Consider the following 13,682-nt stretch of genomic DNA (forward strand, 5'->3'; position numbering starts at 1 on the left):
ATGGAACCCTGACCTGTTCACTGGACGTTCTACCTGCCCCAGACCTGCTGTTTTCAACTCTCTAGAGACAGCAAGAACGGTAGAGAAACTCTGAATGATCGGCTATGAAAAGCCAACTGACATTTAATCCTGAGGTGCTGACCTGTTGCACCCTCGACAACCACTGTGATTATTATTATTTGACCCTGCTGGTCATCTATGAACATTTGAACATCTAGGTCATGTTCTGTTATAATCTCCACCCGGCACAGCCAGAAGAGGACTGGCCACCACTCATAGCCTGGTTCCTCTCTAGGTTTCTTCCTAGGTCCTGGCCTTTCTAGGGAGTTTTTCCTAGCCACCGTGCTTCTACACCTGCATTGCTTGCTGTTTGAGGTTGTAGTCTGGGTTTCTGTACAGCACTTTGTGACATCAGCTGATGTAAGAAGGGCTATATAAATACATTTGATTGATTGTTACAATCCTATATCCTCAAGGGGGCAGCATAAGCACTCCAGAACAGCACAGTCCAAATGTAATTCTCAAAACCTTGCTTCAACACTATACCATTAGATTATGGCTTACTTGTTTGATACAGAATTTTGATATCAACATAATTATTTTAAAAGAGCTATGAACCTGGAATTGACAACAGCTTTACATACCGGACAAGGACATGCTAATGAAATACACCTTTGGAGACTACTAGATTTTTTTAGCTCAAATGTCCAACAATTACACTGAACCAAAAGCGCACAGCTTTGATAAGTGTTTGATAGTGAGACAATATCAATTCAGTTTACTTCAATTCACCAACAACCGCACCCAAAGGGTGGGTTAAAAAAATCTGAATAATACTCAGATGTCTGCCATCAAAACCCTTACCGGCAGGTTCATTCAGAGGTCTAAATGGAAAGTCTGTATGTAGAAAAGAAAGACATACTGTGTCCATGTCAGTTTTACACACGGTGGCTGTGTCTCCCCTCACTTTTGAGAAACTTGGTCCATGAAAAATGGTTGCCGCTGCTTGTTTCATTTCCAGCCATCACAGGCTTTATTTATGCATATTAGACTGCAGTATAAAACACTAGTGCAGCCAACCTAGCTAAGGCATGGTAGTAAATAACAGATGATGTTCACTCTGGCCAGGTCTACATGCCTCCGCTCTAAACAGTCTCTGTGTGAGTTATGACTGTTTACTGTAGCGCTCTGCTTTGTATTTCACATGCACAGACTGAAGACCAGAATACTACTGTGCAGCATGATTGTGTATGGATGTTATTTATATTTTTGGAGCATTGCCCTAATGTTGCGGATCTATTTTAATGTTTAAAAGCAAGGAAGGTGTAGATATGAATCACTATCAACAAAACTCTACATTGTAGATTGCACTCAACACATTACATTAGAGATGTAACCAGCAGTTTTGAAAACGAAGCTTTGGTACAATCATATCTAACTTGTCTACTAATGGATTAGCAAACCTCAGCATCCCTGCAAGTGTAATAACCATGACAAGTAAGTTGACAAACTGACATTGCTAATATACAGTGGGGCAAAAATGTATTTAGTCAGAAACCAATTGTGCAAGTTCTCCCACTTAAAAAGATGAGAGAGGCCTGTAATTTTCATCATAGGTACACTTCAACTATGACAGACAAAATGAGAAAAACAAATCCAGAAAATAACATTGTAGGATTTTTCATGAATTTATTTGCAAATTATGGTGGAAAATAAGTATTTGGTCACCTACAAACAAGCAAGATTACTGGCTCGCACAGATCTGTAACTTCTTCTTTAAGAAGCTCCTCTGTCCTCCACTCGTTACCTGTATTAATGGCACCTGTTTGAACTTGTTATCAGTATAAAAGACACCTGTCCACAACCTCAAACAGTCACACTCCACTATGGCCTCTCTCATCTTTTTAAGTGGGAGAACTTGCACAATTGGTGGCTGACTAAATACTTTTTTGCCCCACTGTAGCTATAGCGGCTTATGATGCATATTATTTAATGCGTACTGTATGTGTAATGTGTAGGCAAATTAGAATTTGCTTGGAACTACTTTAACTTAAAGTTTGAGGTGTTAAAGTCATGTCCATCTGACTCACACAGTGAACATAATGTTGCAAGTCAGAAAATTATTATTTTATTATTCATTATTTTACACAGAGTGATGTTTTGACAAAATGATAACAAATCAAAAGTAGTAAAGACCAATGACCTGATTTTTGCTTCAAAAAGCAATACTTCTACCCTGTCTCATGTGTCTGTACCTTTAAATATTTGGTCCCATTTTATGATTATAGATATTGAAAATAAAAGAATGGGATGAAGCGAGGTGCATTATGTCCGTGTTTCAGTAAAACAACACAATGTTGCAATATAAGATTGAACATTTCTAAAGTTGGAGAGGATGAAAAATTGAAATTTAAGTGTCTTTGGGTGCGACTTGGATAAAAAGTAATGTTCGGCTATGGAAAATCCTATTTCAACCCACACTAGTAGGTCAGTGGAAATTAAACAATAGAAAAAGACTTGTACACTTTGTATTGTGCTGTACAGGATGTCAAAAGAACAAACACAGTGATAATTCATATGATTGAAAAAATAAATAATTATCATACAATTATTATAATTGTCTCTGTTAACATGTATCATGGTTGATCTCTGTATGTCCTAATTTGGTCAGAAAAACTGAACCAGTAGAAAAGTCAAGGCAAACCACTTCTCAAGCGCAAGATTAATCCAGTATTATACAATACAATGACAGAGGCTTGTGTTAAACAGTTTCTATTAATAGCGCTGAATAACTTCATACATAGAGTACATATTACACACACTCAAATGTTGGCTTGAAAACACCATATTTTTTTTACATCAATAGATGGGATGTGTGATTGGACGCAAGTCTTCATTCCTATGTAAAAGTGAACTGGGATAAATATGCACCTGAATATTCATTTGCCTGAACATTTCAGTGTTGTAACTGATCAAAGTTCTCTTCTCCAAAAGGCACACACGAATACTCTTCTATAATATTCAAACTAACATAGTTCCCTTGAGCAGTTTTCGTAACAGAGGGATGAGATGGCACATTTTGACACCATGAAAAAACACATTTAAGAAAATGTACATATAATTCAACCTTGTTTTATGAACCTGAAAAGTGGCTTGTACCTGACCATTGTTGTCTTTGAAACATTATAGATTCAAAACACTGTATTAGTATGAAAACTTAATGATTAGATAAATAGTTTGTTTTAAATGATTGCAATGCAAGTCTAAAGCTCACATACTGTGCAACAATAACCAGCTACTGTAGCTAGATCCTTGACCTCCACATGTGTGAATACAGTTTCCTGTGTAAACAGCAAAAACACAGTATGAAGGCAAAATATCAGAGAGACTTTCTAACTAAAGAGACAAAATGTGACAAAGATATCCTGTTTCCTTTACCATAATCTCCTCCAACAGCTGGCTCTCTAGCAATTATCCTGGGGACAAGGTTACCTTTACAAGGTTACCTTTAAGTGTTAAGAAACATTATATTATTTTTTACAATAAAAATTGACTCCAAAATGACACAAATTATTTACCATTCATTTATATTGGGCACACAATAATCTGAAACAACCTGAACAAAGAGAAAATGCATCCAACAAATGTATAGAGTCACAAGCTTGATGTAGTCATTGCTTGCTATGAATATGGCACCGAATACTTGACTTTTTGCTACTTCAATACACATAAGTGAATTTGTCCCTGTACTTACTGGTCCCCTAAAATGGGGGGACTATGTGCAAAAAGTGTTGTAATTTCTAAACAGTTCACCCGATATGGATGAAAATACCCTCAAATTAAAGCTGACAAGTCTACACCAGAAACCTAACAGTCAGTGTATCATTTAAAATCCTGGAGTACAGAGCCTATACAACAAAACATGCATCACTGTCCACCACCAGTGGGGTAGAAGATGATTGTTTTGCAGTGAGTGAGCCAGATCCCTCCTGGTTAAGTCCACTTCCATGGTTGCGGAGTCCAATCCAGTATCTGGGATATAGTGACACAGTGGAAGCCAGCATGGCCTCTTCCTGTGTATCGTTATAATATCTTTAATGGTCTATCACATACCTGGTACAGTAGAACAGGAGGTTGATGGTAACTTAATTGGGGAGGACAGGATGGTGGTAATGGCTGGAGCAGAATAGGTGGAGTGGTATCAAATACATCATACAAATGGTTTCCATAACATTACCACAAGTCAAAGCTCCCCAATTGATGTCATTCCATTTACTCCATTCCAGCCATTAGTATAAGCAGTCTGCCTCTCAGCAGCCTCCACTGTACAGTAGACAGGTCATGGTGAAATGCCAGCCCTTTATGCCCCAACATGGTTTTCTGATATCTTTGACGGGCCAACTGGATGATGCTGAATCTCAGTGTTGCTGAGCCATACTGAGACCGGCCAAACCTACATGCTCCAATAAGACTGAATTACAGTATGTCTCTGGTGGTCTTTGATGAAAAACCTCCTGTAGCTGAGCCATAGGTGACACAGACAGGTCAGCCCTACATGCACTGATAGGCCTAAATGTTTTCTTTGATCTCGGTGAATAAGCCACTGTGTTACACAGCCGATCCTACGTGCTCCGGTAGGTCTTTATAATGTCTTTGATAGTCCTCCTGCAGATCGGACAGCAGGCGTTGGCCATCTTCTTCAGTTTGAGGCCACAGGCGTAGCAGAGACACATGTGACCACAGGCGTACAGCACCGTGTCCACTACGTTCTCATAACAGATGGTGCACTCGTCACTCCAAGAGCCCGAGCACACTTGGAAAGTGGAGGATTTTGGGTGGCTGGAGAATGGAGAGCTGCGAGTTGTACCTGGGAGACAATGGAATAGGTTTTAGTGTTAGGTGGATAATTGTCATACCGTATAGCTTGGAAACTGTACTTCTCCTAGTAGGCGTTTTTCAATTTCGGACTAATTATACTGCATCTTCTCTGAAAAGATATCTTCTATGTTTACACTTTGCAGGATATTGAGTCAGTATAACTCATGTTGTTCCTTTTGAGAGGGACTAAACTATAATAACAGGTATCAGGTTGCTGTGTGACCTTTGGGGAATTATACATATCACATTTCCAGCCTATCGCGGTCAAAAGAAACTCAACAAATACGTTAAATGCAGCTAATGTTGCCCTTCTTGGTCACATTGCTGCCATAAACAAAGGTGGGAAATGATATACAGCAAGAGATAGAGAGGAGGAAGAAGAGAAAAGAAAAAAAGAAAAAATAGAGAGAGATAAAACACCGGGATAACATCTAACCTGGTGAGTGAGAAGGTAGTAATGGAAAGAGGGTTCACCTGTGGAGCTGCTGAAGGCTGGTGGGAAGCTGGCATTGAGAATGGTGTTGAGGTTGATGTTCAGATTGGAGTTGAGGTTGGGCTCGGAGCTGTCGCTGCAGCGCAGTGTTGGGGTGTTAGGGGTGCAGGAGGGGGAGCTGGGAATTGATGGCACCTGAGGGTCTGCATTCAAAGACGAGCCTGAGGGCACAGAGAAGCACTGTGTCACATACAAACTGCTCTGAACTCATGTACAGCGCATTCAGAAAGTATTTAGACCCCTTCCTTTTTCCACATTTTGTTACGTTACAGGCTTGTAAAATGTTTTATTCAATAAATAAAAATCCTCAATCTATACACAATACCCCATAATGATAAAGTAAAAATAGGTTTAGACTTTTTTGCATACTTATAAAACAAAAACAGTATATATATATTTTTTTTTTAGTATTCCGCCCCTTTCCTATGAGACTCAACATTTAGCTCAGGTGCATCCTGTTTCCATTAATCAACCTTGAGATGTTTCTACAACTTGATTGGAGTCCATCGGTGGTAAGTTCCATTGATGGGACATGATTTGGAAAGGCACACAACTATCTAAATAAGGTCCCACAGTTGACAGCGCATGTCAGAGGATACATGGATAAATGGATAGCATACAATCTATCTATCTATCATACAATCTATGATTGTGTGCTATCCATTTATGTTTTTTTATATGTTCTATTTACAGTTGAAGACGGAAGTTTACATACACCTAAGCCAAATACATTTAAACTCAGTTTTTTACAACTCTTGACATTTAAAAATTCATTTTTTAGGTCAGTTGGGATCACCAGTTTATTTTAAGTCTGTGAAATGTCAAAATAATTGTAGAGAGAATGATTTATTTCAGAGTTGATTTCTTTCATCACATTCCTAGTGGGTCAGAAGTTTACATACACCCAATTAGTATTTGGTAGCGTTGCCTTAAATTGTTTAACTTGGGTCAAATGTTTTGGGTAGCCTTCCACAAGCTTTCCACAATAAGTTGGGTGAATTTTGGCCTATTCCAGAGCTGGTGTAACAGAGTCAGGTGTGTAGGCCTCCTAGCTGCACACATTTTTTCAGTTCCGTCCACAAATGTTCTACAGGATTGAGGTCAGGGCTTTGTGATGGCAACTCCAATACCTTGACTTTGTTGTCCTTAAGGCATTTTAGATGGCTCATGAGGAAGGAAAATGATGTGGATATATTGAAGCAACATCTCAAGACATCAGTCAGGAAGTTAACGCTTGGTTGCAAATTAGTCTTCCAAATGAACAATGACCCCAAGCATACTTCCAAAGTTGTACACAAAATTGCTTAATAAGGACAACAAAGTCAAGGTATTGGAGTGGCCATCACAAAGCCCTGACCTCAATCCTATAGAAAATGTGTGGGCAGAACTGAAAAAGTGTGTGCGAGCAAGGAGGCCTACAAACCTGACTCAGTTACACCAGCTCTGTCAGGAGGAATGGGCCAAAATTCACCCAACTATTGTGGGAAGCTTGTGGACGGCTACCCGAAACGTTTGACCCAAGTTAAACAATTTAAAGGCAATGCTACCAAATAATATTTGAGTGTATGTAGACTTCTGACCCACTGGGAATGTGATGAAAGAAATAACAGCTGAAATAAATCATTCTCTCTACTATTATTCTGACATTTCACATTCTTAAAATAAAGTGGCGATCCTAACTGACCTAAAACAGAGAATTTTCACTAGGATTACATGTCAGGAATTGTGAAAAACTGAGATTAAATGTATTTGGATAAGGTGTATAGAAACTTCCGAGATCAACTGTATATCTCCATAAGTCAGACTGACCCCTGACTCTCATACAGAACTTTAACCCCTAACCTTAACCCTTAGCCTAGCTAACATTAACCACCTAGCTAACGTTAGCCACATCAAGAAAGTCGTGTACTGGACACAAATGTGTTATGAAGAAATGTTGTGGTAGACACAAATTGGAATAAGTAATTTGTGTCTATTTCATGATAATCTCTGATAGTCTGTTGGCTATATTGCAGATTAATTATATCACATTGCATTGTATGGCCCCCTCTAAAGTTGTTTGTTTATATATACAGTACCTGTCAAATATGTTTTTTCTTTATTCACTATTTTCTACATTTTAGAATAACAGTGAAGACATCAAAACAATGAAATAACACACATGGAATCATGTAGTAACCACAAAAGTGTTTAACAAATCAAAATACATTTTATATTTGAGATTCTTCAAAATAGCCACCCTTTGCCTTGATGACAGCTTTGCACTCTTGGCATTCTCTCAACCAGCTTCATGAGGTAGTCACCTGGAATGCATTTCAATGAACAGATGTGCCTTGTTAAAAGTTACTTAATTTGTTTTCCTTCTTCATGCGTTTGAGCCAATCAGTTGAGCCAATCAGTTGTGTCCCCGGACCCCAGTCTACAGTATGTATGGTTGCATTTGCGTGCATCTATAAGTGAATCAGGAGCCCTTGAGGTATTGTAGTCTCACCAAGAAGTGCCCCCCCCCCCCACCACCACCACATTTGCAATCCCACTGGCCATGGCAGTGTCTGTCCTGTGCCATATCCATCCATTCTGAACAGCAGCACCGGCAGCCCTATTTGGCATCAGCCCTCCTATTGGCATCAGAGCAGAATAGCTATGACATTTCCAAATCCACAGACCTAGTGGACTATATCTTAATGGCACAATTTTTTGGGGTTTACACACAGGGCTCTAAAGTGCAACCATTTTGGTTGTCTATGCTACGAAATACTATACTGTCCGACCCAATATTTTATTTTGGGATCACCGTGCATCTACAAAAATAATCAGCCAGGTAATAATTTTTGTAATGAGTAGGCTTCATTGTACTATTGTTTTTGAGTGACCTATAAAGATAAAAAATATAAAAGTGAAGTACAGATTCATTACTGTCATGGTTGCACCATTAATACAGCGAAAACTGATTGTTTCTAGCACAAACTGTTGAAATGTTTTTCTTATTTCTTACATTCATAAACCATTTCACGGGCTGTTCCAAAACCACTCACAGGCATTTGTTTACACCTTGTTCAGTCATGTAACATTATTCGCTAACTAACAACCTGGTTACTCGAGTACCAGTATAACCAAATGTTTAGGGGAAAAGAAAGAAAGGAAAAGGGATAGCAAAGACAGTACAGAATGAACAGTGTGGGGATAGCTTCTTCAGGAAATCAATGACCTTATCATAGCGATGAACTGAACTCTCTTAAGGAGACAGTGTACAATTTTCAATGTAATGCATCTAAATAGGTAGTGCTTTTACACAATGTAGAAACTTAATATTCCACAAACGACTGTAATTTCAATGACATGTTTTTGTATCAACATTTTAGCCTTTTATAATAAACAAAGAGTTTATAGGACACAAAATGAGCCTGAAATCCATATAGGCCCAATTATATAATTTTATGGTGAGGGCAACAGTACCACCAATAAGATGTTTTAATTTAGAAACCTGTTTAAACATAATGTCTGCCATAAAACTCCTCTTACACTGGTATCACTTATGTGCCAAATGAAACAACACCGTCAGTTTGCAAGCAGTAAGCATACACAACCCACACATTACCCCATTTGTTCCCTATTTTTATATCCCGTACCCTAAGTCTCCCTGAAATGGAATAGATACCTGACCTCACTCCCGAAGGTGAAAAAGAACCGCAACAGCTGTACTTCACTCAATGAGACCGGCCATTTTTTTAAAAGAAAGTTTGAAACACATTCTCGTGAACCCTATTGCTATGACAATAATGTACATAATCTAGTCTAAAACTGAGTGACTCTGATACAATAGAGCCTTGACAAGGGGGCGCCCCTATACGTTCCCATCTCTATCTAGTTGGACCACCCTTACTGGCGGGGTCTCAGTTTCAATCCACATAGAATATTATATCAAAATTATTGTGGAGCTCCTGCACCTAAATACAAACAGTACAGGCACCCAACAAGAATGCCGGCACCTATTTCAGTTCAAGTCAAGCACTTGTTTATTGTTATGTATCAACCAAGGTTACACTCAAACATGTTTGGTTTCAAGTGGATCAATGTAAAGTTTGCATATATACAGTATCTTCTTTAAAACGTGTGAACCACATACATCACTAGCATTACTAGCAACAAGTTCAGTGACATTGTGGTAGAGTACTATAATTACACAAGTTTGCTTGCAAGCGTCCTCATATGATCATTATCTACTTAACGTGACCTGTGTGACAGACCGGCTGCACAGCTGTCTGGTAACATCCTGGTCACCTCTAATAGGAGCTCATACAGAAAGATACCCTTCATGTGTATTCCTAAACCCTTTCATCCAGGACAGGGTTCAGATCCTGCCATCGTATGAATGCATTCCTGGCCCCTCTATCTGGAATGGACAACATCTGAAGGCCTAGGAGTATGCAATGCAGCCTGGGATGTCTGCATGTGGCCCCAGGTAAATCTACTGTGGTTCAGTGTTTCCCAACTCCAGTCCTTGAGTACCCCCAACAGTACAGTTTTGTTGTAGCCCTGGGAAAGCACACCTTTTTCAACTGGTCAACTAATCCTCAAGCCCTCAATGAGTTGAGTCAGGTCAGTTTGTTTGGGGCAACAACAAAAATGTGCTTTTGGGGGTACTCAAGGACTGGAGTTGGGTAACAATGATGTAGTGTATGCACAGCGCCTTTCACCACAACCTTATCAGACCTCAGTTGGTAGAGCAGGGTTCTTACAATGCCAGGATAGTAGGTTCGATTCCCGGGACCACCCATATGTAAACCATGACTAAGTCAATTTGATAATAGTGTGTGCTAAATGGCATTATATCTTATCTGAAGTTTGCCACTGTACTTACAGTACACCATGATTTCATTATCATGAATGTATAGTAGCATGTGTGTGTGGAGCTGCAATGGGAATGAAGATAAATAAGTACTCTTTTGGAGCTCATACAAACAAGAAAAAATGAAGGTATTCACACGCCATGATCATGCAAAAGTGATGAACTCCCATCTGCTTCATTTCACAGATCCAACAACACACGACCATGGACAAGAGCCACTTTCAGAGGTGGTGATGTCAGAGTCATAAGAGTGGAGAGAGAAAGAAAGAAAGAAAGAAGAGGTAGAGAAAGAGAGAGGAGATAGAGAGTGGCGGCCACCGTTAGGAGAGTAAGACGTGGGTGAAAACCGTGATGTCTGAATGCGAGATGCAATTATATTTTCATAATGCATATGGAAGGAATCATAAGCAGCTAGCGGAGCCCCCCCCCCCCCGATGGATGATGACACTGTCTGACGCTGCTGCTGGGCCCACGCAGAACAGAAATAACCCACTCAACCCAGGAGAGGAGAGTGGAAAAGATAGGAGACAAATTACCTCGCAATTTCAAAGCAGTTCCATTAGTTCCTTCACATTTCTTGTTTAATTTGTCTTTGAAGACCTGTTCTCAAACACTATGCTAACATAGTTAAACAAATTGAAACACAATCATTCTCAACAACAAATTGGTCAGAAAACAAAGCCTACCAGGGGAACAGGTTGTTCAGGACATTATGACAAATAACCTGGCCTCAACAGAGCTTATTAACAAAACAATAGAGCACACACACACGCATCTGTGCTTACAAGCTGTTTTCTGCAATATAGAAATGTTCATATCAAAATAATAAATTGCCTAAAGACGCAAGGCTCTGTAAAAAAAAGTATTCCTACAGAGTATCAAAGCCATGAACATCTAGTACTAAACATGCTTGCAAACCAGAAAAATATGTAGGCCTACATCTTAAGAGTTCTGATTTCTTTCAACCTGTAAAACATCTTCAAAGTAATACTTTTCCCCCCTAATTTCTCTGTGTAGAACATTGTAGTTTACTTAAATTCCAGGCCCTAAAATCCACTTACAAACAGGAGAATCACTGCAAATGTGAGCGCAAATCTCCACATGCATCTTGTCATTAATTCCCCATTTGCAACAGCACCCTTCCCTGCCAGCCATTATTTATGACATGTTATTCTAGTGTTTATTTATCATGGGTTGGTCCTATAATCACCCTGTTGCCTCTGATACATGGGACTGGCACCTCAATACCAAAAAGTGGGAGTTGTATTCAGGTTTTCCCCCCTAAGGCCTCCTCATCTATCTAAGCTTGTCATGGTGTGTAAAGACTGGGCATGATGTGTTAGTCTGCACCTGAGAGGACTTACAGCTAGGGAATGAGTGTGTACGGTCATTTGTGGTGTGTGTGTGTGTGCCTGTGTATTCCTGCATGCACACAGACATATTCACAGTTCAAGCAGGCAGAAATACAGCCAGTATGAAGATTTCGCATCAGTCTGATGAGTTTTGCAGAGGGCAAGGGAGGCATATATTAACCCCCGCTGTACCAAACCAAATGCTTGGCTAGAAGCAAGGGGAAATAATGTGCGAGTTGAGATAAGAGATTATTTGGTAGTGTACCTGTGACGGCCAATACAATACGGCTTGGAACACTGCTTGTCCAATCAGCATCCATGATGTAAAATTATCACATATGCCTTTACAATCTTTTATGTCCAACAATGAAGATTCAAATACACATTTTTGTGCTCAGAAAACGGAATAAAACCACCCGTGGTTCAAATTCAACCCACAGGCCACCAGTTGGGGAACCCTGATACACAGTTAAGTTAGTTCCTACAGCACGACCGGGAGAAGTACAGTAGGTGAGGGCAAATGTAAGATTAAAGTCGTTATGATAAACGTGTGGCAGAAGAGGTGGGACAGCAAGACCAAGGGTCGGCATTTCAATGTCGTTTGGTTGCGCCTAGGACATTGAACATTGAACTGGTCATTACATTTGGTTGGCAAGCATGTGAATGGTTTGTGTGCGGAGTATATGGTTGATGAAACAGTAAAGCATGTGTTGAAAGTGCCGATATGTGGAAGAGAAAGAAATATTGTTGTGTAGGGTTATTTAGGTTGGACAGGGATGGGAGGGTGGAAGGGATTTGGAGGATGGGGGAGGATTTGTTAGACGTAAGTAGGGCTCTTTTATTTTCTTAGTAGAACAGGATTAGGTCGGAGTGTTTCTTTTTTCATAATGTTTGTTTCTTTTTTGATTCATCTGTACGCTGTGATTGACTGCACACTCCAGTACAGTAGGTGCCGGCAAGCACCTCTAACGTTTGTTTGAGGACCGCCATAATACCATAGAAGACAACGACCTGGAAAACTTTTGCGTTGTGACATCATTGTAAGAGATTGAATTATTGTACCAGTGTTGAATGTCTGAACTGAAATTGCTAACAAGCTATTATGTTACGGTATAAATTATTTAAAAGTTTTTGCTTTGTTTGTTGAAACTGTCACTGGGCAGTGACGCTGTTAGCTAGCTAACCTCAAACAGACCAAAGGGGACCTTGTTTTTTTTGCAGATCATTCTATGCAACGTTCTGTTTGAGTCTAACAACGTTAGACATTGAACATACCTACCTAACTAGCTAGCTTGTACCTAACATTTGAACATTGATAGCTAGCTAGCTCCCGGACCGAAGGGGATATCCTGTTAGCTGACATTACCAATAATAGTTTATCCTGTCAGCGAACTCTTCTAGGTCCTAAAAGTTATAACGCTTGATACCTACCTAGTTAATTAGCTAGCTATTTATGACTATGCCAGAAATAGTCATATCTGGCTATACATTGCTTTGACCTAGCTAGCTAGTTGATGTTATCATTCAGAGAGACATTCAAGGTCTTACCCTAGCTACGATTCGTAGCTAGTTATCTAACGCTAGCTGTAAACAGCCGAGTTGCCATCCTATTTTAAAAGTCCTTGATGAGTAGATTTAGTATTTGAAACCATTCAGTCTTATGATTAAATGTCTATAATTTACAAAGCATTATTTTGTTTCTGTCAGTCATACAATTTGACATATATATATATATATATACACACACACACATTCTTTGAAAATACAGTACAACACCAATCAAAGTAAGTACAGAATAACCATCTATTTTTGTACATTTACGCTTTTCTCAATATTGTAAAAACATGATGTTCTACGGGAAACTTGTATTTATGTACGTGGGTGTGTGTAATAATGTGTACATCTCCCACCAATGTGACACCCCCATGTGTGATCCCCGCTTTGAAAAGGAGGCGACCCACTACACCCCTTGCTACAGTGCCTTGCGAAAGTATTCGGCCCCCTTGAACTTTGCGACCTTTTGCCACATTTCAGGCTTCAAACATAAAGATATAAAACTGTATTTTTTTTGTGAAGAATCAACAACAAGTGGGACACAATCATGAAGTGG

At 39.5% G+C, this 13,682-nt stretch overlaps 1 protein-coding gene across 2 annotated transcripts in view; it reads right to left on the bottom strand.

The window, feature by feature from the left end:
* Nucleotides 1-1,862: 1,862 nt before the first annotated feature.
* The window catches only part of LOC110502475 (E3 ubiquitin-protein ligase NEURL1), a 68,317-nt gene continuing 56,497 nt past the window's right edge, over nt 1,863-13,682 (bottom strand). For both annotated transcript variants that reach the window (XM_036960344.1, XM_021580511.2), the window contains exons 5-6: nt 5,353-5,532; nt 1,863-4,867 (exon numbers count right to left, since the gene is read on the bottom strand). In XM_036960344.1, the coding sequence (XP_036816239.1) occupies nt 4,623-4,867; nt 5,353-5,532 (425 nt within the window). In that variant the 3' untranslated portion in view covers nt 1,863-4,622. The remainder of the gene's footprint in view (nt 4,868-5,352; nt 5,533-13,682) is intronic.

This window comes from Oncorhynchus mykiss, chromosome 23 (assembly GCF_013265735.2).
Source record: "Oncorhynchus mykiss isolate Arlee chromosome 23, USDA_OmykA_1.1, whole genome shotgun sequence".
In the NCBI taxonomy this organism is placed as follows: domain Eukaryota; kingdom Metazoa; phylum Chordata; class Actinopteri; order Salmoniformes; family Salmonidae; genus Oncorhynchus; species Oncorhynchus mykiss.